This window comes from Gymnodraco acuticeps, unplaced genomic scaffold (genome assembly GCF_902827175.1).
Source record: "Gymnodraco acuticeps unplaced genomic scaffold, fGymAcu1.1, whole genome shotgun sequence".
NCBI lineage: Eukaryota > Metazoa > Chordata > Actinopteri > Perciformes > Bathydraconidae > Gymnodraco > Gymnodraco acuticeps.
Genome location: NW_022990023.1, coordinates 5,961,127 through 5,987,019, shown reverse-complemented (window position 1 = coordinate 5,987,019; position 25,893 = coordinate 5,961,127). Strand labels below are relative to the sequence as shown.

General features: G+C 40.0%; 2 protein-coding genes across 5 annotated transcripts in view; one reads left to right on the top strand and one right to left on the bottom strand.

Annotated features, from left to right (window-relative positions):
• Positions 1 to 4,415, bottom strand: part of trrap (transformation/transcription domain-associated protein) — a 119,026-nt gene extending 114,611 nt beyond the window's left edge. For all 4 annotated transcript variants that reach the window (XM_034214292.1, XM_034214293.1, XM_034214295.1 and 1 more), the window contains exons 1-8: positions 4,226 to 4,415; positions 3,555 to 3,604; positions 3,223 to 3,333; positions 2,931 to 3,035; positions 1,921 to 2,004; positions 1,617 to 1,673; positions 1,373 to 1,498; positions 750 to 827 (exon numbers count right to left, since the gene is read on the bottom strand). In XM_034214292.1, coding sequence (XP_034070183.1) covers positions 750 to 827; positions 1,373 to 1,498; positions 1,617 to 1,673; positions 1,921 to 2,004; positions 2,931 to 3,035; positions 3,223 to 3,333; positions 3,555 to 3,604; positions 4,226 to 4,346 — 732 coding nt within the window. In that variant the 5' untranslated portion in view covers positions 4,347 to 4,415. The remainder of the gene's footprint in view (positions 1 to 749; positions 828 to 1,372; positions 1,499 to 1,616; positions 1,674 to 1,920; positions 2,005 to 2,930; positions 3,036 to 3,222; positions 3,334 to 3,554; positions 3,605 to 4,225) is intronic.
• Positions 4,416 to 11,836: 7,421 nt separating this feature from the next.
• Positions 11,837 to 25,427, top strand: nptx2b (neuronal pentraxin IIb). The gene is made up of 5 exons (XM_034214521.1): positions 11,837 to 12,554; positions 13,694 to 13,913; positions 20,920 to 21,164; positions 21,731 to 21,910; positions 25,022 to 25,427. Exons 1-5 carry the CDS (start codon positions 12,111 to 12,113, stop codon positions 25,250 to 25,252), a joined length of 1,320 nt encoding a protein of 439 aa, XP_034070412.1. The 5' UTR covers positions 11,837 to 12,110; the 3' UTR covers positions 25,253 to 25,427.
• The last annotated feature ends 466 nt before the right edge of the window (positions 25,428 to 25,893 follow it).

The window sequence follows — 25,893 nt, the reverse complement described above, 5'->3', positions numbered from 1 at the left end:
CTCACGCAGCGTCAGAAAATAAAATCCTCTCTCTTTTCCTCCGTACCCAAATCTCTAAAATCGGGGAACAACGGAGCTGATCCAGATTTGCGTCCGATATGACGTAATATCTGAAATGCGGACCCACGGCCCAATCAGAAACGTTGCTATCAGAAACAATGCCCGACTGTTTTGGACGTAATATGGTCGGTGTTTACATTAGCATCGCTAACACTCAGAGCTAACCTGTACTGGAGAGCATGTGTGTGAAGAAGCAGGAAGTAAAAAGGAACTCACCTTGTGGTATAACCGGCAAGAGAGAAAGCCTTTGAGCTCCAAACTGTTTCAGAGAGAATCCTTGATAATCCATGATATGGCATTTCATCACGGCAGCATTTAGTTTAGACAGTAGCTGCCGGGTCCCGCATGAGCTCAGACCCCTCCTTTTTTTTATGTATCAATTTTTATTTTAAAGCTTTATACATAAAATCAGCACTTTTGAAACAGGAAGTGAAATAGAGGGATATGAGGCGTGGCTAGAATGGGTGATCTGTTTGGTATTTTGAGCAAAACACTTCATTGACATGTTTTTTTATATATATCTGAGACCTATGCTATTGCCTACAAATAGCATGACAGGTGACCTTTAAAGGAAAAGCTGCATTCATCTTTACATGAACCCCAACTGTACTTCATGGTTACAACTGAAGAAATGCATTCAAAAAAAATGTTTTATGGTTATACTTAAGAGAGTTTTTAATGTCCCTTACCTGATACATTAGCACCACGATGATAGGCAGCTCAGCCAGAACTTTGAGGGACAGAGACCCCCGGGGGATGATGGTGTGCTGGAGGCAGAAACAAGGAGAGAAACACAATGAGAAAAGACAGAAATGCCACTTGCTTCTAAACTCTAAAATAAATACAGGAATGCCATTGTACACAGTTAAAAAGAGGTAAACAAATTCAAGTTTTAAAGAAGAGTTATACTATTTCTGAGCAAAGGGCTGCAGGCTTGAATCCTTGTCAGTTTGTGTACATTTTCCCCAACAATGTGTCACAGATTTTCTACACTCCACATACGTTAGATCCACATTATGTTTTCAGTACAGCCTACGTAACATTTAGTCCAACATTTATTAGAAGGAAAACAATGTCATAGTAACAAAAACAGTTAATGCATCATGTTAACCTGACAAAAAGTGCATGTGCAATTAAAGAAATAATTGGTATACCAGTTCAACTTTAATTACTATTTTAGGGTTAGTAAAAATGCAAGTTTGTGGTTCATCTTGTTAATTATGTGCCAACTGTTGGACAAATGGGTTTCTGGTGGTGCAGTACTACCATCCTGTGGTTAGAGACAGTAGGACAAGTGGAAATATAAACTTACTGTTCGTGTTTCGCTGTCTTCCCTCTCAGGTGCCGTCTTGACTAACACAGACGTGATCATCCCGACCATTTCTGGGGAGGGGACCGTGTTCTCTGCGATCACCTGCGGGTTCTCAAAGTACCTGGTCTGAGAGGAGCAGAGAGAAACAGTGGTTAAAGGAAACAAAAAGACACAAGTGGCAAGCAAGAGAAGAGACAAAGTCCTCCACTTGTTTACTGAAACCTGCAAAGAAGGGTGTACTTACAACGACTTTGGGAAGCTCTTTGTAGATCTGCTTCACAAAGTCCAGAAAGTGATGAATCTGAGAAGAGAGGATTATGGGAAACGTGTGAATCCAAGGCTTCAAGAAAGTGTTCAATGTCTCTCTTACTTTTCATAATGAATGAGAGGAAACCAATCATTGATATTGACTTTTCTGGCATCAGAGAAATATTGACAATTTCTTTATACCATAAACAAATCACCAGTTCAGTACAGGGACAAAACAGAGACACTATTTGAGGACAGCCATGTATTTTTTGGGGTGGCAATAAAGCTGAGATTCTCACCTCCTGGGAAATCGGAGGGCGGAACTGTTTGTGCAGCTCAATGATGATGCGGAGGCATATCAGCACATTCTCCTCACTCTCAATCTGTGAAAAGAAAACAGCATGAGTGTGAGATAGCCAAATAAAACCTGCTGTATCTTTAGAATAACTGTAAAACATTTCTTATACCATCAGAGTGAAATCATCAAATATTATTATCAACAACTTTCTTATCTACCTTACTTGAGCCATAGCAATGAACCCTAGTTGTCCAGGGTGCATACACTTTTCACCAATGATTTTCAATGACTTCTCCATGACCTTTACCTCGTTTTCCAAAATCAAAAAAAGTACTCTTTCTCAGCGGTACCACTGAAACATTTTTATTTTAACATGGTAAGCTGGAAAATAAGGTCTGCATATGAAACATGTTGTTTCTACTGCCTATCTAAAACAAATCCAATAGTAGGCTTACTAGCTTCTACGCGCTAAAGCCACTGTCGACTAGAGGGCGTGATTGTAAAACTCTCACCAGCAAAATACCTCGACAGTTAAATGCCATTTTACGTTTCATTATTATACGATACAGTGTGTATTATCATTACAGTATTACTATTTCGGCGATTAAATAAAATATAAATTATATTTGATGCAACTTTAGTTACATTTCCATGACTTTTCCCAAACTTTGGGAAATATATTGTTTTCCATAACTTTTCCAGGGCCTGGAATTTGCATTTTGAATTTCCATGACTTGGTTTTTAGTGACCGTAGGAACCGTGGCTGTTGTAATTGTTTGGAAAAAGCTCAAAATAAGTATTACCTTAACATTAACTGGTAGGTGGGAAATGTTGGGTAGTAGTTAACATACGTTTTCCACCAATTTAAGTGCATTTACTGAGAGTCGGAATCTGATTAGCTTTAAGGAAGTATGGCAGATCAACTATAAGCAGTAAAAACAATTGAATAATAACGATGAATGAATTATGCAAAACAATGTAAAATGTTCTGTCTATGAACAGGACTCATACCTCCAGGAAGCGGAACATCACAGACAAGATGTTTTTAGTGTGCGGTCGCAGGTGTTCATTTGTAGGAATTCGATGGATTATTTCCAGCACGAGCTTCCGCAATTGCTGGAAAAAAAAGGATAATATTTTAAAGCAGACCATCCAAAGATTACACCATAATAATATGATCAAATAACTAGTTAACTCAGAGGGTGTTTGACAGTATAATCACAGCAAGCAGTCAATCCCTGCAGTGATGTTTCGACATTTAACCAAATCAGTACTTCTGCCCAACTCTTGTCTGAAGCTTCACCTGTGTAGGTTTTTCTTGGAGGAATTGCACCTCTCCATCCTGCAGAAACGTGAGGAAGCGGGGGATGATGTGCTCCAAGAAGGTGGAGTACTGAGGAGACGATGTCACATTCTGAAATGAAAAGTCCAGGACATGTTACATCATGTAGCAACTCGTGCAATGTGCAAAATGTCATCAAATACTTTTCTTTGTTGCTGCAGGACTTTTTCCGCGGCATGAAACACTTACTGTATTGTCCAAGGTCAAACACATCCCTAGAGAATTACACTTGAATAGACTTCTTCAAATCTATCCCAACACATCAAAAGAGACAAAACATCCATCAAACTTACCTCAAAGTTCTCGCTGACCTCCTGCATCATCTTCAGCTTCGTTTCATCGGCTGGAAGTTGAAGGACAAAATGTCGACATCAATCAAACTTAATAAAAGATGCATTTGAAATGTTCACGGCCGTCTCCTCGTGCTCAGCAGGGACGCTCAGATCTTATCAGTTTGGCTTACAGCATCCAGGTTGTTCAAAAGGTACGTCACACTCACACTCACCCACACAAGCGCTCTCACATTCAGATACCTTTGACTGGACTAAAGAACATCGCTCTCATCACATCGCCCCAGCTGAGCACAAGAGCCTCAACAACTTCAACATAATTCAAAAGGTACATTAAATTAAGTATGTATAAGAAATTTGTATTAAAATGTTTTCCTTTAAATATAAAAAAATACTGCATCCATCCTTTCATGAGCTCCAACTGTAACTATTACAATTGTAAAATAAAATGTTGTTACGCTTTAATGAATACAAATCACTTGTTAATTAACAAAAACAATAAAAAGAATACCTTTAACTGGCTTTAAATCACTACAGATAAAGCACACAGTTTTGAATGCTATATTATAGCACTTATACATTAAATGTGATTAAAGACAGATAGATGATGTCAGTAAATGAATAATATTTTAGCCATCAAGTACACAAATCCAGTTCAGGGTCTATGAACTCACGTGTGTTGGCGTCTGTGAGTGCTGCCACAAACTGCAGGTACTTCTTCATCAGGGTGGTCTGGTCTACCACCGTGGGGCTGGGGGCCGGCACGAAGGCCATGGTGGCCGACGGGACCGACATGGCTGCAGCGGGGGATGGGGGGGGGGGCAGACAGCAGTCTGCACTGATCTCAGAGAGATAACATGTACACTGTGGGGGAAAGAGAGCCGTTTTATTAAATTGGATTTATTTATATGGCCAGTTTCATCCCACAGGCCATTAGACGCTTAAACACCTGAACTTTTGAAAGAACATCCATAACATTCATCTGGTTGTAACTTATATATATCAATATTCCAATTACTGTATATCAGGGTATATGCAGGAATCCTGAAGTCAGATGTAAAACCTTTTAAGACCTTTTTTAAGACCCTTTCCACACATTTTAAGACCTCATCGCCACTTGGAGTTCTAACCGGTTACCTTGGCGACACACTTTACCTCACATAGACTATATACAGTATTGATTGTCCTTCCTCCTTATCTTCCAACCATTTGGACGCAAACTTGCATTTCCCCATAACGATGTTGTTTAGCAACCGGCGTAAACGGGCCTTCGCGCTATCAAGCCGTGAGCGTGCGATGTCCTGTTCAGATGACGTCAAACCCAACGGGATGCCATCAATAAACTACACAGAATCACACTACACACCTACGCAATGATTACATTCAGGCAGACTGTAGAATACAACCTCTTTGGACCATTTATATACTTATTGAAAACAAGCTACAAAATGTAATACCTTGGAAAATGCCGTTTAATAGACTTTTTAATAGCCTTCATTTTCGCTAAATTGATTCATCAACTTTTAATACTTGTTAAGACCCGTGGACCCCCTGAATAAAGACTATTCTGCACTGTTTCTACTATATTCTATTTGATTTACTTGCACTATTATCTGTGTTGCTCTGTTGGAGGAGCCTGTGACCTAAGAATGTCACTGTCATATCTACACTGTAGCTATGTACACATGACGATAAAAGCCTTGAATCTTGACTAATGTGTGTATCTGTATATATATATATATATATATATATGTATGTCTCGATAGATAGATAGATAGATACTTTATTTATCCTAAACTGGGAAATTATTGTCACAGCAGCGTTGTATTCCGAAGTATTGCACTTATACATAAAAATATGCAGGGCTCGACATTAAATGGCCCGCTGGCCCGGAAGCACTATTTAGACACCCCGGGCCAGCATAACGTACTTTCCACTTGCCCGCTCGGGCCACTAAAAATATTGTTTAAAAAAAATGTTTCCTGTGGTATTGGTATTTTGACTAGCAATTTAGTTAAATTGTTTCGTTTATCAACGCTACAACATAGCGTTCCGTGAGTCGGTTGTCGTTGTTGTTGGGAAAAGCAAACAGCTGTTTGCTGCGGAGCGCAGCGGGAGCAGGCTCCCGTGAGCGCGAGCGCGCTCCTTCACTACAGACTATCGCGCCACCTAACCATTCGCCAAATGTTTTTAATACCAGCGGTAACCGGCCAAGCGCCGGGCAAAAAACAATCTTCAAATAAAAGAAAGTCACCGGAGGAGTTAAAGGAGAGTGACAGGGAGCATGAGAAGAAGAGGGAGAGAAAGTTTCAGCCAGCTTGATCGAGTTGGCTGCAGTGACGCGTCCTAAAACCCTTTTATAATCTATCGATTAGATTTATGATTCGAAAATTATAAAAGTAGGGTAGACATGTGGAGATTATCCGGCTAAACAAAACGTGCATTTATCAAACAGGTTTGTTTTCCACAGACCTTATTTCCAGCTATTTTCCAAAACCCTGTGGAGAAATCCCATTGCTTTTTGTCGAGGGAACCAGCAGCTTACTTCCTGGTTTTAGGATGCGTCACTGGCTGCACCTCTCAATATGATGCCAATATAAACAAGGTCTTCTGTCGGCTCTGTACATCAATGCCGACCTATGCTGACACGTAAGTGAAGAGTAGACAATATAAAGGTATTGGCGAAATGTCCCAGCAGTTTAGGATAATGAAGGTTCTAATCTAATCTAGAGCCATTACATTTCTAACTCCTAATGACAGGAAGGCAGAAAGCGCATTATACAAATAATAATAGCAGACATTTTTTAACAATGACCACAATATCATTATTTTAATAAACCAAATATGAACAATTGAGGAAAATGAGGAATAACTGATGATTCAAATGTTGTAGTACAAGTAGTAATGTAGTTAGTGCATAAATTACTATTGCAACAAATGTGTTAATTTTCTTCATTATTAGTCGATTGTTTTTGGACGAATGCCAGAGGTTACAATGGTGGGTGGTGGGGCCAGTGATAATACAATCCCACTGACCCTTAATGTCTACCCCTGATATGTATAAGATGCAATAAGATACAAATATAATACAATAAAAGGAACATGGGGCAAGTGTGTGTGTAATATATATATATAATAAAAAGCAGCTAGTATCAACAAATTCACAATAGAAAGGACATATATCAATAAAGTCTATAATCTAAATAATACCCAATATAACGAAAATATTGTATACAATTGAATGTACACGACAATATACAATCTCACCAAGTTAAATACATATAGATATGTGACTTTATATATGTATGAGTATGTATGTTTGTATATTATAGAAGCATACTCGTATATGGGTGTTCAGGTGTGTATCTATATGTATGTGTTTTTATTATTTGGAACGATGAGATACGACATTTCGATCCCTGTTTGTAACACACACACACACACACACACACACACACACACACACACACAAGTTGCCAATAAAGTTGACTTTAACTCAATCTAAACATGATTTATGCTGAAAATGTCGGCAAAAATCGAATTTGTGTCGTGAAAATGTCAGAGTTTGACTATAGACTATATATAAAGAGTTTGACAAGCAAAACACATCATGTAACAAATCCACAAACATGCCTCTTAACGGGCGCACATTGATGACATCATCACAAGCATCAGTTAGCACGACTTTTGTATCCCCCGATCGTATTTGTGAATTAAAAACAGTTTTAAGGTGCAAAGTAGAAACTACTCTATTATTAAGAGGCGTAACACCTTAATGCATCCACTCAATGAAGCCAACACATGCACATTTTATATTAATCTGCAGAACACGCTAGCAACCGCGAGCTAACAAGCTAGCTTTCCCAAAGAAAGAAAGCGCCCGTTGCTCTCCAACTTAAAGGAGGGAATAAACTCAAACCAAAGGGAGAAAGCACATTTTCTCAGACAAAACCTGGTTTAAAAGTTATCCGTTCACAATAGGCTATGGAAAACACCTACTATTTGGTCACATTTCACACGAAAAAGCGAAAATGTTGCACTCACCCAGCGCCACAGACAGGAAACCGTCGCTGGGTATCCGCCGCGCTCACACTGCTGTAGAGGGTTTGCGGCGCCTAGCAAAGATGTGTGATATCCCTCCGCGTATTGTGCATCATAGTTTCCTTATATATTTTCCTCTATGAATGAATACACCGTCATGATGTTTGATTGCCTAATTCATATATAAAGAAGTGACTAAATTGATGAATAGTTTTGTCAAGAGGAGTTTTATTGGTCAAACGTTTAATTCTAGTACCAGCGGAACGATACATAAGTGAAATCAGTGGTTAAATGACCATCATTTTCGATGGTCTTCTGGCTCCCTGGGTTGTTTGCAGAAGAGGTAAATTAGCAGGTAACTGCGCACAGTCACTTCCATGGGTAGTGTGGTACATGGGTCTTGTTTTTTTTTAAAGTGATACATTATTTAAATTAAGTGATTGATTGTTGGATGTATTTTTCATCCATTCTAATACATTTTACGGCTTTAATACCATTCAAATGTCAATTTAGAGGGATATTTCATAACATGGCAACCGTTAAGAGCTGATACTGAGGAGTGGGAAATAAAACTGGATAATTGATGTTGCTGCCACATTACCCTGGAATTAAGGTACTTTATTCACTGTTTAAAATGTCTTGTAGTTTGCATTGTTTATTTTGACCACAAGATGGCAGTCCAATGAAAGAAAGTGGATAAAGTCACTTTCTCTGAAAACTTCAGTGCTCGGTGTATAATAAATCACCAGAGACTGTGTTGTTTTTAAATATGTTGTAAGGACATTAAGAAATAACAGGTCATAGCAGTGGTCAATTATTGGTTGTTGTTTTGTACGTCTTATGTGTTGTTCTTTTATTAATGTTGGAAAATATGAACATGATGGGTGCCAAATAATATTTTAGAATGGCTTTATCTGGTTTTCATAGATCTCTGGGAAAATTAAAGTATTCTATCTTTCCTGATCATTTGAAAGGTTGTTCCCAAGTGTCATTGACATTATATGAAGTGGCTTTTATGCATTCAAATGAATGTGTAAATGACATAATGGTTCTTCTCCATAGCTTTGGAAATAATGAACTCAGGTTGAAAGACGGTAATTATTCATCATGTCCTGTCTCCTGCCTAGATTCATTACTTATGGGTTTGATTGATATTTCTCTCATTCACAGCCTCCTCTTTCCACAGAGTGAACCCACTGGCAAAAGAGATATCCCTTTCAGTTAATATCATACAAAATGTACAAGATAATTTGACATATAATGTGACATTCTCATTCTCCCTCTCGCTCTCTGTTCCCTGAGTAATACAGATCTGCTAAAAGATGTTTGTCTCAGGCTTATTGCGCTGTCCTGTTCGTTTCATTAGTGAGGTTTTTGTGTGAGGGGCTTTATCCTGAGAGTGGATGACACGCTGTAGTTCCCGCTTTCCAGAAACCACTCATGTGTCCATTAGATTTGTGTGTGTGTGTGTGTGTTTTTGTGTGCACTTCTGCAGCTGCTGATGTACCTTATGAAGCATGATCACCCCTGCATTATTATTTCTCATATAGAAAAAAAGTGCACTTCCCTTGGGCCTGATCATCAACAATACCCTGGAAATCTATTTATGCGCACATTCACTCTTTCCATCCTTGAGGTCTGCAGAATGAGAGGACATTTTCTCTGCGAACCAGCCGGTTACCCATGATGATAATTGATGTTTCACAAGATTTGCAAAGCTACAAACCAGCAAATTGAAGGTGTTGATGCCAAAACAATACAGCAAGATCCCGCTTCCCCTATTTATTTATTTCTCCACTCACCAAAAATCTCTGCTGTGATATTTTCGTAAATCTTTTTGCTAAAATTAGCTTGTATTTTGATAACATTTACATTTGTTGGGAAGTTGTCCTGTTGTAAAATCCAAATATAATTTATGACGACAGTAGCACAAATATTTTACAACATATCTGATTAAAATGAATCTATTGAAAGTATTGCCAAATGATATTATCCAAACACCATTAATCAGATAAATCAGCAACAGTCTTTGCTTTCCAAACCACTTACAGTAATGGAAAGTATTCATCAAATTACTTAACTTCAGTTCAGTTATGTGTTACATAAACTTGACTACTACTACTTTATACTTACTTTTCAATACATTTCAGGGGGACATATTCCACCTATCTTCCACTCTGATGTAGTTACTTTCAGCTGTATTTAAATAAAAAATACTACTAGCTTATTAAAGAACATGCATTGTTTAAGGTGTAAGACCAGTGGTTCAAATCATGTTTGGCTTATGCCACCTCGTGAACAATCGGTGTCTGATTTGGGCCAGGGATTTGGGATTTGGTTCCAACAAAGGGACATTTCCCCTCAGAAACACTCATTTATTTTCAAAAAGAAGCTCAATTTATCCAAATATTTCACGTACGGCGTAACCTTTGTCTTCTTTACTGTATCATTATTTCAATCACAACATCCCAAGTTTAATTCATGACCTTTTGGATGTGGCCCGACCCCTTTGCTCGGTTTAAAATGTGTTTTTTAAATTCGTATTTTTCCTTCTTCCACCGCAAAAAAGAATTATTTTCAGATGAATGAGAAGCTAATGAAAAATGCTTTCCATTTCAGATGGCACAAACTGGTTGAACCTGTCTCATTTTGCCCATGGTTTTTATTTTTACATGATACTGATGTGTTGCATTGACGTTGTTCTGAAACTGCCTGTAGGGATGGTAGCCTAGTAACAAACTTTTCTGTGTAAGCACTTGAGTGGAAGCGTCTCTATTTGAACATCCATTTAGAGCAAAAAAGAAGTCCTGCAGCTGAGTTCCTTGCTGTTTTTTAAACGCCGACACTCAACAATGTGCTCTTAGTGAATGAAACCAAACTGTTTCTCCTCTCATTAAAAAGAATGATCCCTGAAGGATTCGGAGCCGTGTTCAAAGCACAGTGGTCTGTCTTCCAGTCTGCACACCGAGATGAGTTGACCTTTCACAGCCAGGAAGGCAGCTGTGGCTAATTGTTTACCACCACATCCTGTTTCTTCCTCAATGCTTCCTTTATTGAAGGACTCACCTGCATTCTTAACGATTTCTCATGTTTGTTATGGCTGGGAAAACTCAAGTGGCGCACTTAATTAGTGGAACAAAATGTCTTAATTACTTGCTTGTATATTGTGTTCTTACTTTTCTGATTGTTATTAAACTTATACAAATAACTGTGGTCGTACATTTTATATTATTTTAGGATCCTGGTTTTCTATCACCCGGATAGCATAATTGGATTTAAATCAACAGTGAAATATCATCAGACAGAAGTATTGAATCGACATTGATGCCTGAAATTGACACTAAATTGAAATATATTTCTCATTTTCATTTTTCTAGCAAGTTGTCTTGGGTTTAATTTAAGTTTATTTTGATGTTCTGAAGCAATGTTACACTCATATACCACCTTTCATGATCTCAATTCATACAACGTTTGAACAATATAATATTGTTAACATGTAAACCAGACCAGTTTTGTATCATGTGGAGCAGCTGATAGCATGCTGCTGGAATTAGATAGATTTTGTTAATGGGTTTTTGGCAGGGTAGAGAGCACTGCATCATTGAAATTACCCCCTTTTGGCCCGTTTTCTGCGTTTTTTACCAACATGGCGGCACCAATTTCCGCAATTGTTCTTCATTACATTCTACCAATAGTGTTCCCCAATCCTCAGTTGATGTGTTGGAGAGAAAGAAAGAGTTGGCATGTTATGACAATATTGATTTAACTTTGGTACTTTAATGAAACCATAACACTATTGATTCACAGGCATGTTTTCTTAAAAACTGTGTAACGATTTTTTTATTCAGACTTTACAATTCTGGCTTTAAAGTTAGAACAAAAAAACCCACTTCTGGTGAGATCTCCCAAAAAACTGTGGCCCTAATCCTCTTCCGTACTTTTCTGACCAAATCTTAATGTTCAATAAGGACTGCTCTAGACAACAATGCATTCATTATGGGGACATACAACATCATAAACAATACACTGAGACTTTTTATCACACTTTCCCAATGTTAGCCACCCTCAGCTTAAATGTTGTAATTAGTAAACTCCTTAGTCTTCATTGCTTAATAATTCACTTTGCAAATAAATGAACCAACAAATGTTTGACCCAGATGCTGACGTCAGCCTACTACAGCCAATCGCAGAGATCCACAGACACCTTTCTTTTTGGTAATCCTCTTTCCTAAGAGGAGCTGTCAGATCAGCACCGCGCAGTGCTCTCTGTTTGAGCCACAAATAGTTCCTTCAACACAAGCCACATTAACCGGGCTTACAGTGACCGAGTCACCCCTGATCGGATTGTCTGCTCAGACCTGTCTTCATATTGCTGCTCCAGCATGGCGCTACCCAGTAGAGATAGTTATACGTGAGTTTTTTTGTGTAAACCTGCACTTTTACGCACCGAAGTTACCGGTGGATTTTGATAGAGAGTGTTTAGGGTTTGGCTTTAACTTTAATTGTATCTCTGCCGGTATGTTTTCACTCTTGTGCGGATTGATGAGTTTGTGTGCCCTGGGCCGCGGTCAGTTAGCCACCAATGGACAGCTAGACGATGGAAAGCGGTACATCTGCCGCGCAATTCCCCTCAGCGGAGATCCCACCTGCCCGGTGACATTGTTACCCGAGCTAAACGTGGGAGGCCAGGAAGAGGAGCTCAGAAATACCGTCATGCAGCTCCGAGAGACAATCCTACAGCAGAAAGAAATGATTTCCAAACAGATAGGCACCATCAACGAGCTCACCACCAAGCTGTCCCTCTGTGCCTCAACCACCGACGATAGGAAGTACGACAAGGGCGCTTCCTGGGGGAAAGAGAAGCAAAACACGATGGGGGATGTTCCCAGAGATCCAAATGACAGCATTGACAGTATGGGGAAAACCATGCAAGGGCTGAAGGACCGGTTGGAGAACTTGGAGGTAAGGAAATGCGCAATGCAAGCCTCTGTGCCAAAGCCATGCGTAAAAGAACAGTTTGACTTCTAGGAATTATAGGATTACAACACCTTGTCTATACACTGCTGTGACGTTAAACTTAGTTGGCACATTGTTGGCACTTCTGAGAATCATTAAACACTGTTCAAATCAGAGGTATCTCTGAGGATGAGATTAATTAATCAATTACGCAGGACCAGTTGTGCTGCCTGGGAGTTTGCTAAACTAGGTTCTTAAGCGAGAATAAAGTAAAATTAGTTTTTCCAGTTTAAAAGGTTAATTATGCTAAATGTCAGACCCATAAAGTACCTCATTCCTATGGTGTAAGACATCACAGAACTATATGTGAAAATTAACAAATCTCTACCAAAATCAAAAACATGAGAATCTGAAGCCACATTTATGATGTCATCAACTGAAGCCTTTTCAAAGAAACCGAATTTAGAGAGATTTTATAGACCACACTTCACCCAGGGGAATGTTCTGATTACATACATATTGGGTTTCAAGGCAAGGCAAGTTTAGATATAGCAGATTTCAACACAAGGCAATCCAAATAGCTTTATCAAGAAATATTTAAAGCCCCAAGATATAGTGCAACAGAAACACATTGAAAAGTGACATTTAAGTACATTTCAAACTGTTAAAAAGCCAAGAAACTAGAACAAATTAAAATCGGAACAAACTAAATAGAATAAGATATAATATTCAAAGTTACAGTGCAGTGTAATATAGGAATATGTATGATTTGATAGAAGGCAGAGGATCTTACTTTAGATTTCACATATCCAAACAACCCCCTTCCCATTCATTGTATATGGAGCCCATCAGGACTTAATACTTGCAGATATCTCAAATGAGAGTTAACATGTCCAAAAATATTAATTAATTAGCTTTTCCGCTTTAAATTTGCATGAAAAGTACACAGGTGGTTAGTGCCACAGTGAATTCAACAAGCCAAGCCTAATTACATTTAATCAAACAACACAATTGGAAAACCAAAGCGTTATACAACCCTGACACTGTGGGCCTTTCAATCATAGAGTGGTGATGTAAGCTCTATGGGGGCTGATGATCCTCGGTGTGCACTTCCTGCTCATGTTGTCCCATCCGTCCTTCCTTAGCAACAGCACCTGAGAGCCAACGTATCCGGAGCGTCGTTCCCCACCGAGCTGCGGGACCTGCTGCAGCGCCGCCTCGGGGAGCTGGAGAAGCAGCTCCTGAAGAAGGTCAGCAACCTGGAGGAGGAGAAGAGCATGCTGTCCAACGCCACGGCCGAGTACAGACTGAAGACCGAGAGCACCCTGAGCGCTTTGGTGGACAGGATCAGTGAGCTGGAGAAAGGTGAAGTGTCAAAATCCCAAATTCTAATTAGATGTTTTTTTGAGATGATCTGGTAAGATGAGTCAACTGGACAGAGATGGCAAAAGTACACATCCTTTACTCAAGTAGAAGTACAGATACTCAAAAATACTCTGGTAAAAGTAGAAGTACTGACTAAACTTCTTTACTCAAGTAAAAGTAAAGATGGGCTTCAAAATGTACTTAAGTAAAAAGTACCCATAACTAGCAGCTGTTTTAAAGAGTACCTGTCCTCCCTTTATATTAATAGAACAATAATGTCATTGTTAGCTAATGAATGTTTCCATGCTGAACAACGGCAACATGACAACGTTTCCATTGGTCCCTCTTCTTTAGAGAAGACCAGGAAATGATGGATACACAGATCGTTTTCAAATCAATAGGCACGCAATGACTCTAAATAATAATGATCACGCCATCAAACACACATTCAAACTAAAGGAACCAGCTGTTTGGAAAATGAGAGAAGTAGAAAGTTCAGGTATTTGTGTTCAAAATGTAAGAAGTAGAAAGTACAGGTACTTGGGTTCAACATGTAAGAAGTAGAAAGTACAGGTATTTGTGTTCAACATGTAAGAAGTAAAAGTAAAAGTCGTCAGAAAAATAAGAAGTGGAGTAAAGTACTGATACCAGAAACATATACTTAAGTACAGTAACAAAGTATTTGTACTCCACTACTTCCCACCAACTGGAATATGGTGCATGGTGCCACACAGGAGGAAAATGCATATAATAAAGCATTAAGCTATCTACTACACTAATGGAGAGGAGGCAGAGGAAGGCACTCGGAGGAATAAAAGAATGGAGTGGAGAGGGTCTGATGAATCAGAGACGAAGTGACAGACGTTTTTTTACATAAAAGGAACTTTTGTTGAGGTTTTCCATTACGTCTGTGTATCAAACATAAAGGGAGGTGATGCTGATGGGATGTTGTTACCTTGTGTTAATTCCAAGGAAACTATGAACATGTTTTAGAAACTTCTGCCATAAACATTAGAAGTCTGCTTGTTCAAGGGCAAACTAACTGGATCTACTGCAATAATGACTCTTATTCTAATGCGAAAATTAAATTCATACGCATGCAATGTCTATATTTATTCCAGTGCAATACATGTTCTTAGTCTAGACCAGTGTTTCTCAAACTTTTTCATACCAAGGACCACTTAACCAATAAAAAAATACTCGCGGACCACCTAACTCCACAAATATCCAAAAACACATTGTTTTTTACAAATCGCCTGAAAATGGTACAAACAAGTGGCCACATGTGTGATGAAGGTGTTGCGCTGGGCTATATCATGCAATCAAAAGTGAAACTTAAGCTCGCTCCATTGCAGAGATATTCCCGCGAGAGTGTGGAAAACTTTTATTTATTTATTTATTTCAAATGTGAAATTTTACCAATATACTCACGGACCACTAGGAGGCGCTCACGGACCACCAGTGGTCCGCGGACCACACTTTGAGAAGCACTGGTCTAGACTCTAGTGCAGGCCAACCCGCGGCTCTCGAGCCGCATGCGGCTCTTTGCCTAGTTTCATGCGGCTCTTCAGTTCATATCGAATTGTATATGTGTGAGTTTGGGGGAGAGACACTGACTCCTGACTAGTGTTGCACGGTGTACCGATACTTGAAAGGTACCGCGATACCCTGCCGTTAAAAATGTTACGATTCCTCCGTTTCATTAGTATCGGTACTTTAAGAATGACGGGAGAAAGTACTCCGGTGAGAAAGCGCCGTTTTAATAAGAGCCGTGTGTGTTCAGCGCTCTGCTTCCACTCCCTGCACTGCAGCCGTGCCTGCAGTCCCGCCCCTCTCAAGCACGCTCTAAGTCCCTCCCCTCTCAAGCACGCTCTAAGTCCCTCCCCTCTCTCGTGCACGCGCTAGCTGCCAGAGCATGTGAGAAAACGAGAAGCATGGCTGCAAGTGGGAGTGCAACTGCCGCTGCGCCTCAGCTTGTTGACAAAAAAGACGCCAGAAGCGAAATTTGGAAGTATTTGAGCTATATCTCTGACAGTGAGGGCAAGCCTACGGACACCACGAGGCCTGTCTGTAAGAAATGTATTAATTTTATTTAATAGGAAATCTTGTCATTTATTTAATTTATTGTTCTCATTGTTTAAAAGTTTGTGTTATGGTTATGGTTCTGGTGTGAAATAAAGCACAATAATTACATTTAAGACTGTTTTTTAAGAAAAGTATCGAAAAATAATCGGAATCGCAATTCTTGACTTGGTATCGAAACCAAAATGTTGATATCGTGACAACACTAGCTACTCCTGACAGTTAAACCTGATATTTAGTAGGTCTGTTAAGTATTAACGTAATTTGGCCGGTCAAAGTTGTTTGGGCTCGGATAAAATCGCTCCGTTACTTTCGTCCCGGCTCCCGGTGTGTATGTGTGGTGTCAGGTGTCAGTATGAGAGGATGACAGCAGTGCTGGAATTGGGCCGGTACTCACCGGTACGCAGTACCGGCACTTCTGGTTCTGACCCATGGAGTACCGGCACTTCTTGCTCAGTACCGGCATGCTGGCGGTACTCCGGTACTCATGCACCGTGCCAGTACTCAACACTCTCCCGCCGTTCTTATTATACATCCATATATATATATACAGCCGCCCGGTACTCAGTAGATGCGTCATGAGGTGCCGAACGGACATTCTCATCGCTCTAACCGCTGGAGTTTCACAGCGGCTGTCAGCTGTTTACTCCTGTCATTCAAACAGAACGTGCTGGAGAGGGGGCGGGGCTTATCTTCTCCATGTAAATACTGTGGTGGAAACGACTATGTCAAAATTAACCTATTTGACCGTGATTTAATAGTAATACACGTTTCAAAATAATAATAATAATAATGCCGAAGTAACAACATACTGAAAACTGTTAGTAAAACCATGTTTTAATGCTTTACAATTTACATACCTAGATGCACGTGTGTTGTGTTTATGCAGTGCAACTCCCACCCAGTGGGTGGCTATGTAGAGTGATAGAACAGAGCAGGCATGCCCCCGAGAGAAGGAAAGCAAGTCACGTCACAAATTAGCATTTCTAAAATGTTAGCGTGGATTAATAAAAGTGCAAAAAGACAGCGGTTGTCGCAGGAAGAAACTTCAAATACAGAGAATGCTGTGCCTGTGTTGGAAATTGTGTCTGATGGGGAGCTTTCTTTGGTTGATCCTCCTGCTCCAAGTTCTAGTGCATTAGCATTAGCACTAGCTCCGCCGCCTCCTCCAGAGCCTCTAACGTTAGCTGCTGCTGGCGCAACTGCCACCACCAACACCGGGCAAAGCGATGCACCTGACTGATGGACAACGGACCAGGTGCAATATTTTTGCAAGACCAATGCATGGCTCCTTCTTAAAGATAAGAAGCTAGGATGTCGGATATGCAGAGATGTCAAATCTTTGGGAATACACACTGGACAAGGACTGAAACTGTCAACTGAATGGGGTGAGTGTGCAGTGTCTCATTTCGGTGTTGACAAGGGCAAACAACAAGCTAGCCTGAGAAAAAAAATCAAAGAACATAAAGAATCACAAGCCCATGTAAAAGCTGCTGACATCCTTACATCTGCTTCATGTGAAACTATTCAACATCAAGTGCAGTCTATGCATACATCTGAATTAGACACCACTATCAGAGTTTTTCGAACGGCATATAAAATTGGCAAACATAGCCGGCCATTCACAGACATGCCAATTGATTTGAATGTACAGAAACTGAATGGGCTGAACGTGGGCAGGGTTTTGCACTCCAATAAAACCTGTGGCGAAATCATCGACCACATAGCTCATGAGCTGAAGAAAAAAATGGCAAAAGACATTACAGAAAACCAAAGAAAACTCTGTGTTTTGGTCGATGAATCTACCACTATTAGTGGTAAAACGGTGCTTGTTGTGTGTCTACGCTCAGCATTAGCTGATGCTGAGCCCGAAACGTTTTTTTGGGAGCTGATTGAGTTGGATGGAACAACGGTTGATGACATCACAAAGGCGTTAATGGAGTGTCTTGGAAGAGATTTTAACGAGGACTTTTTAGGTCAGTGTTTCGTTTCTTTTGCATGTGATGGGGCTTCAGTCATGCTAGGGAAGAGAACAGGCGTTGCTACCCAGTTGTGTAGTAAATTCCCAAGCCTGTTTGTGTGGCACTGCTCCAATCATCGTCTAGAGCTGGCAGTTGGGGATGTGGTCAAGGAGGTCTCAGGGCTCAATCATTTCCAGATCTTTTTTGACAAACTCTATTCCTTGTTCCATGCCTCCCCCAAAAATCAGAGGCAGTTAGCGCAGTGTGCGCAAGCAGTCGGACAGCGTCTCCTGGTGATAGGGCGTGTTTTGTCCATCCGCTGGGTGGCTTCAAGTGAAAGGAGCGTCAGAGCAGTCTGGGAAAACTACCGAGTGCTTCATGATCACTTCACAAATGCTGCAAACGACACGAGCAGGGATTCCAGAGACAGAGCAAAGTACAAGGGCCTGGATGATGTGCTCATATCTGCAACGTCTGTCAGCAATCTGGGACTGATGTACGATGCGCTCACAGAGCTCAGCGACCTCTCTCGGCAACTCCAAAAAAGAGAGATGACACTGCCTACAGCAGATAGGCTCTTAACTCGAGAAATACGAGTTTTTGAATCCATGGTCACCATGCCTGGCCCACACATGACTACAGTTCATACAGCTCTAGCTGAGAAGTCCTTCAAGGGTGTTGCCCTGCGTGAGAATGGCAGGCTTGTACAGATTCATGCAGGTCAGTTTTTTCCGCAGTATGGTAGAGAATCTGAGACACAGAATGACTTCCACAACCTCCTCTCATGTCAGCACAAGAGAAATCCCATTACATGGCCGGGAGGCCCGGGACAATCAGCTAATCCAGGACATGAAAGTTATCCATCCTGGAAGTTGGCCTGAAGAGGAGTTAGACGTACAGTATGGGGACGTAGAGGTGCTACGTTTGTGCGAAGTGCTGAAAGTGGACAGAAGAGAGACTGTTCAGGGCTTTCGCGAATACAAGGAAACCAGGGCATCCCGTACACCTGCTGCCATGGAGCCTCTACTGAAAGCAGTCCGAACCATCGCTGTCTCCACTAGTGAGTGTGAGCGGGCATTCAGCTGCATGAACGATATCCTTACTGCAAAAAGGAATGCTCTCTCTGTCAGCCGACTGTCCAGCCTGGTTTTCATTAAATGTAATGGACCATCACTAGGACAGTTCAATCCGGAACAGTATGTGAGGTCCTGGCTGGCAAAGGGAAGGAGAAGTGCTGATGAAAGAGCCTGTCCAGCTCCAGCCCCTGATACTGATGTCCCCAAGGCCTTCTGGAGCCTTTTCTAACAATGTGAAGTATATTGCAAAGCAGCTCACCCAGTGAGAAGACTTTTGGCATAATGTGCCGATTTGTACAGATCCTGGAGATAGAAGGACTTCAGACCAACCAGGGAGTTATCTGATCAGCTTGGTGTTCAATGTAACTCTTTACCATGGCTCAGACTTTGTTACTTGCAGTTACAGTTTCTCATTTTAGATTGTGCAAATTTTGCATTTGTTTTTACATGTTCTTTGTTCATGCTCTTTATCATTTTTCTGAGTTGGAAAGTTAGATTGCATCATAGTTTACTTTATACATATTTGTATTCTTCAGTGGTGAAGTATATTGCAAAGCAGCTCAGCCATGTGAGAAGACTTTTGGCACTTTTTCGTTTTTCGTTTTCTGAGTTGGAAAGTTAGATTGCATTCAAAATGTACAGAAATACTTAATTTTGTTAAAGCTTTTTATAAAAAATGCTTCTGACCAGAGCTTTGTTTCCTTGTCATTAATGTTGAACACCACCAGAGGGGCTCTCACCTGAAAGGTCTCTGCTTCATGTGTCTTCAGCAGAAGATCTAGACTTTGATTGCTATATTTTCAGTTAATATTGACCTTACTGAGCTTTAGCCATATCCGCTGCCTATCATAAAAAATGTTAAGTACAGTGAACCTTTCTAAAATATACAGTAGTAAAGAGACAAACCCACCAGCATTATAGTAGCCAAATTCTTGTTTGTGGGCTGTATATATAAAATTGACTTGAAAAAGTTGCTGATTTTAGAGTACTGGCACCTTTTTCATTCCAATTCAAGCACTGGATGACAGCAAGTCTAATTTTGATGTGGCCCAAGAGCCAATCACAATAATACCTGCGATGCAGTGAACCAATCACCTTTGAGGGGGGGAAACCTATCGTTGATTAAACACTATCCAGTGTTTCCCCTACCATTGTTTTGGAGGGGCGCTGCGCCCCGCCAACGGAGCCCCGCGCCCCCCCCTGAAATTCAAGGTGTTTAAAAAATATATATAATTTAAAAATATATATATATATAGCACCAAATTGCAAATAATCTATAACTACTGTCACTTTTCACATTGAACATGTGCTCTTTTATTAAATAAACTAAACGCTTTCATTTTAAGTTGTGAATTTAGTGTTTTTGACCCTAAGAAACACTGATGCATTAATCAATAACAATAATCCACAGCTCCTCTCTCTGCTCCAGAGGATTTAAAAAATATATATCCCAATGCCACAAAAATGCACGTGGTTGAAATCTTGTCTCCAGAAAACAAAAAAACGGAAACAAGCGGTATCAATGCCTGTGTGTTTGATGTGGCTCTTTGCAGTAACATAGAAAAAATGTGGCTCTTAACCTCTGACTGGTTGGCCACCCCTGCCTAGTGCAATAATGACATGTACAATAACTGTTCTTATTCATGTGCAATACTTACTGTAAAGCTAGTGCAATAAGGACATTATATTCTATTGCAATACGTGTTCTTATTTTTGTGTAATGTTGCATTAAAGCTTGTGCAGTAGTTACATACTTGTCTTTTTATTGAACTGATAAGGAGAAGTGCTTATTGATTCCTGGCTTGCTTTTCTAAAACACCTCCTGGGTCACCTCTAACCTTTCCCACTGTGTCTCTTCCTCTTCCTTGTCCCTCTGTCTCATTACAGGAGGAGGAGACTTCAAGTCCCCGGAGCAGTTCAAGCTGTCCCTCCCCCAGCGGACCAACTACCTGTACGGCCGCGTCACCAAAACCCTGCCGGAGATGTACGCTTTCACGCTCTGCATGTGGATCAAGTCCAGCGCCAGTCCTGGCATCGGGACACCCTTCTCCTACGGTGTTCCGGGGCAGGCCAACGAGATAGTGCTGATCGAATGGGGAAATAACCCGATAGAGCTGCTCATCAACGACAAGGCAAGTCAACCAGCAGCAATACTATACATGTAGTTTTATGGAAGAAAAACACAGCTAATTTGTTTGCATTGCATTGCCGGATTTGAAAGAATATATCCATCACTATTCATCAGTAAAATCAGCCCCAGTCTACAAGGTCTATTATTGTTCTGTTTAATTCAACAAAAATATACTTGGCAGTTACTTTCAACTGAATATTTGACATGAAATATCATAATATAAGCTTATAAAATCTAATGCATTTTTAAAGGGGCCCTTGCATGCTTATTTTCAGGTTACATAATTGGATATTGTGTCCCTACTGTGAAATGTCTCCATACTGTAATGTTCAAAAAGCTCTTTAATTTGTCATACTGCCTGTGCTGCAGCACCTCTTTTCACCCTCTGTCTGAAACCAGAGCCCAGTCTGCTCTGATTGGTTAGCTGGCCGCCTCTGTTGTGATTGGTCAACCGCTTAGAGATGTCCCACCCCTTAGCCTATCATGTTATTTTTTGTTCCTTTCATATTATTAGCAAAACTTAATGGATGCTAACCACAGCTAAATGCTTTGCTTTTTGAATCCTAGGTGGCCCAGCTACCTTTGGAGGTACGGGACGGGAAGTGGCATCACATCTGCATCGCCTGGACCACACGGGACGGCCAATGGGACGCTTACCAAGACGGAGGGAAGCTGGGAAGTGGGGACAACCTGGCAGCCTGGCACCCGATCAAACCCGGGGGGGTCATCATCCTGGGGCAGGAGCAGGTGAGAAAGCGCAGCCATTATCTACTCTATGCCGTTTGTATCAAATATAGCAGGCACTTACCTGAAATCACCTCTGATGACGGATCATCCTTTCTCACAGTATCACAGGTCAAACACTTCTTGGTGTAATGTCAAGTGTGTCTGTTATGGGCAGGGTTATTTTTAGAACACCTTTGCAAGGGGAATATCAACGTCCCCTGAAGCAGAAATAAGATGGTGGCAGGTTATCATGACAAAACAATTACCAAGATAATAGTAAAAAAAACAAAACCTATCATTGCCCATTGATGCTGCCCAATCTGCGCATTATTAACCCTCCTGTTGTCTTCGGGTCAAATCTGACCGATTTAATACTTTCATCAATCATAACTTTTTAGTTTTACATTCGATTGCATTAAGGCGTTATTATATCCTTCACAGTAGACATTTGAACATATAGATGTAGATAGATGGTTGTGTCTTCCTGGTCGAATGTACTTATTGTAAGTCGCTTTGGATAAAAGCGTCAGCTAAATGCAATGTAATGTAATGTAATAGAATTGCTGATCACCACTTTCATTGAGTTTTGGATGATTTAGTCTACTTTGTAACACGGCGGTCAAAAATGACCGCCATAAAGAAAAGGAATTAGTAACCATCCGGATCAGATCAAACACACACACACACACACACACACACACACACACACACACACACACACACACACACACACACACACACACACACACACACACACACACACACACACACACACACACACACATACTCTAGATGTGTTCCCCCCCTTATGTGCCCAATCCCCCCATGTGAATCACACCTGACACGCAATACATGTTCAGTGTCTATTCTTTGTATATTTACTGCAGTTGTTCATGTATACCAGTAGTCTGATACAATATGTACAGTTTGAAAGGGTGTTAAACGACATTTGGTGATGATTAATGGTTTTTGTGTTAATGTAATCGCAGTTAAAACAAGACCGGTAAAATTTGACCGAGAACACCAAAGTAAGGGCGGGGAAACGAAGACAATAGGAGGGTTAAAAGAATGAGGAACCTTCTGTGGAAATTAAACCAGTGTTTGAAACCCTTATTATTATATGACATGTTCAAGTTACATGACTGACCACTGTGCGTGGAAGAATTACTCAGATTATTGACTTAAGTAAAAATAGCAATAACACAGTCTAAAAAAAACTAAAGTCAAAGTCCTGCATTCAAGTACCTAAGTACCAAAAGTAAAATGACTCACTATGCAGAAACAAAACACCATGTATTTAGTTTTTTTAATGATTTTATTATAATTATTGATGCATTAATGTGTTTATCACACAATGTTGCACTTGGTAAAAGCGGGTATTATTTAAATTAGTTGATATACTACTGGGTAGCTAAACCTATAATAATATATGATAATATATTAGTAGATTTGTATTTGGAATTGGAAACATTTGCCTCCAAAATGTAGAGGAGTAAAAGTATAAAGTAGCATAATGTGAAATATTCAAGTACAAGTAGCTCTTTTCTTTTACTTCAGTACATTAGTTACTGCAACTTCGATGGAAATCTGTCATTGAAACAAAATGTCTTTCCATATTTGTAAGAGAAAATAGCAAATAACAAAGCATCTGCAGAGGGACCGAGCACAATCAGAGGATTTCTGCAGCGACTTTGTTACACTTTATTTTAAAGAAAAACGGCTCAACCTTGTGATTTCTCCAAAGAAAGGCTAAGAGCATTTGTCCTGAATTGGTAATACAATGTTACATCATTTTCGGGTTAGAGCTGGTTTCAACAAGCTTCAACACAATAGACACACACTTGGTTCAGGGGAAGGTTACTAGACATATTGGTACCAATGAAACGGTATGTGTGCTGTGCGTAAGCAAGATCAGATGGTAGTGTTACACTGTCAGTAATTAGACACAGAGTCAACACTCGATAATAAACAAGGTCAATTATATTACATTATATATTCTTAGTATTATGATCACCTTGTCCAATACAAAACAACGTGAAAAGCAACAAATATAATATAATATAGAATTGTATGTATTTTTGTATGAAATATGGAACATTTTAATGTGTTTTTAGCCATATTAGCGTCTCTAGGAACAATCATTTTGTTCTCATGGTCGACCACTTTAGTTTACACTGAAATATGTTAATAATGGTCTAACTGAATTTTGCGCACACATTCATGTTCCCCAGAGGATGAACCATAATTACGTGTTGATTCCCTAGCAGTCATTAAGTTATCCATCTTAATTATTAATTACAAATATCTCAACAAAGATTGATTTTCATCCATTTGTCTAAAGATATTCATGGTTCCCAGATGATATGCTGTATATTGATCCTTTGACTTTTTTTTTTGAGTGCCAATATGAGGATTACATTTTGGATTTAAAGTTACATATTACTGTACAAGTATTGGACTGATTGATGTGTGAATGTTGGTCCTGAAGTTCATGTTCCCCTCAGGATAAACTATTGTGACTTTGATGCTCCTCTCACCTTTCTATGTAGAGACATCGTCACGTCAAATGTGTAGTTTATGACCGAAAACCAAAAAAACGAACGCTATCTACACCAACCTCATTCTTACTTGTACTTTTTTAGCACTAACTATGATTATGTTAGATGGTGAACATGGTAATAAGGGGGAAAAGCGGCTCAGATGACAATACAATATACACTGTACTAGTGGCTTCTATATTTTAATAGTATATGATCGTGTGTACTCTAGTATGTATAGCTGGGATTTGATCACATATCAGATGGACCATTGTGTGTATGGAGTGGCATATGGACAATTAAACAAGCATTTTAGTATATATTTCCACAAATAAGGACTATAAAACAAATAATCTCTTTGGTTTCCTAAACAAATCCTAATTAAAACCCTATCAGTGAGATATTAAAGATTTACAGACATTTTCACACATTTGCACGCAGTGTTATGTGCTTCATTATTGAACAGAAACACCTCAATTCAAAGTTTAATGTCTTGTCCACCAATATTCCCACCAAGTACTTCCTCCTAACGTTTGATTACATTGTTCATGATGCTTCTTTTCAATTACCATCCTGCTGTTTATTGCTCTTACAGGACGTGGTGGGCGGGCGCTTTGATGCCGGACAGGCCTTCGTGGGCGAGCTGAGTCAGGTGAACATTTGGGACCGCGTCCTGAAGCCGGTGGAGATCCAGTCGATGGCCAACTGCAGCTCTTACATCCCTGGGAACGTGATCTCCTGGCTAGCATCCAATGTGGAAGTGTTTGGGAGGGGAGCGTTCAAGCGCCCCATGGAGACGTGTGAGGAGCGCCTGCCTAAAGCTTAAAAACTCTCGTGCCTCACTTTAGATACACTTAAAAAACTGAACCGTTGGCTTTATGTAAATGTATTATGTAAACAGATTTCACATAACTGTATTAGGTTAATTGAAAGCAATAATTTTAATTACACATTTTTTTGGTTAAACTTAAAGGGGACCTATTATGCAAAATCCACTTTTTCATGTCTCTTCTACATCAACATGTGTCCCCTCTGTGGAAAGAGACTCTGAAAGTTTCTAGAAAAAAGATTCTCTCTCTTTTTGTCCTGATCCATTTATATAAAAGTCTGAAAATGAGCTGATCAGATTTTGGCCACTTTATGATGTCATAACGATTTTTTGGCTTGCGTAACCATTAGCCAATCAGCAACCAAGGTAACCCCCCCCCCACCTTATCACCTGAATCTCCTCCTAGAGCACCATTGTGTTCTTTTTAACCAAATATCTCTCAGAGGGGCGTGGGGAGGGGCTCCTTATTTTCATCTAAAGTAACAGACAGAGAATCAGCACTTTGGAAACAGGGCTGAAACAGAGGGGATTATGGGTAATGCTGCAATGATCTGTTTGGTGTTTGGAGCCAAACACTTCAGAGACATGTTTTGTATATATCTGAGACCTATAACATATTGATGAAAAACATAATAGTG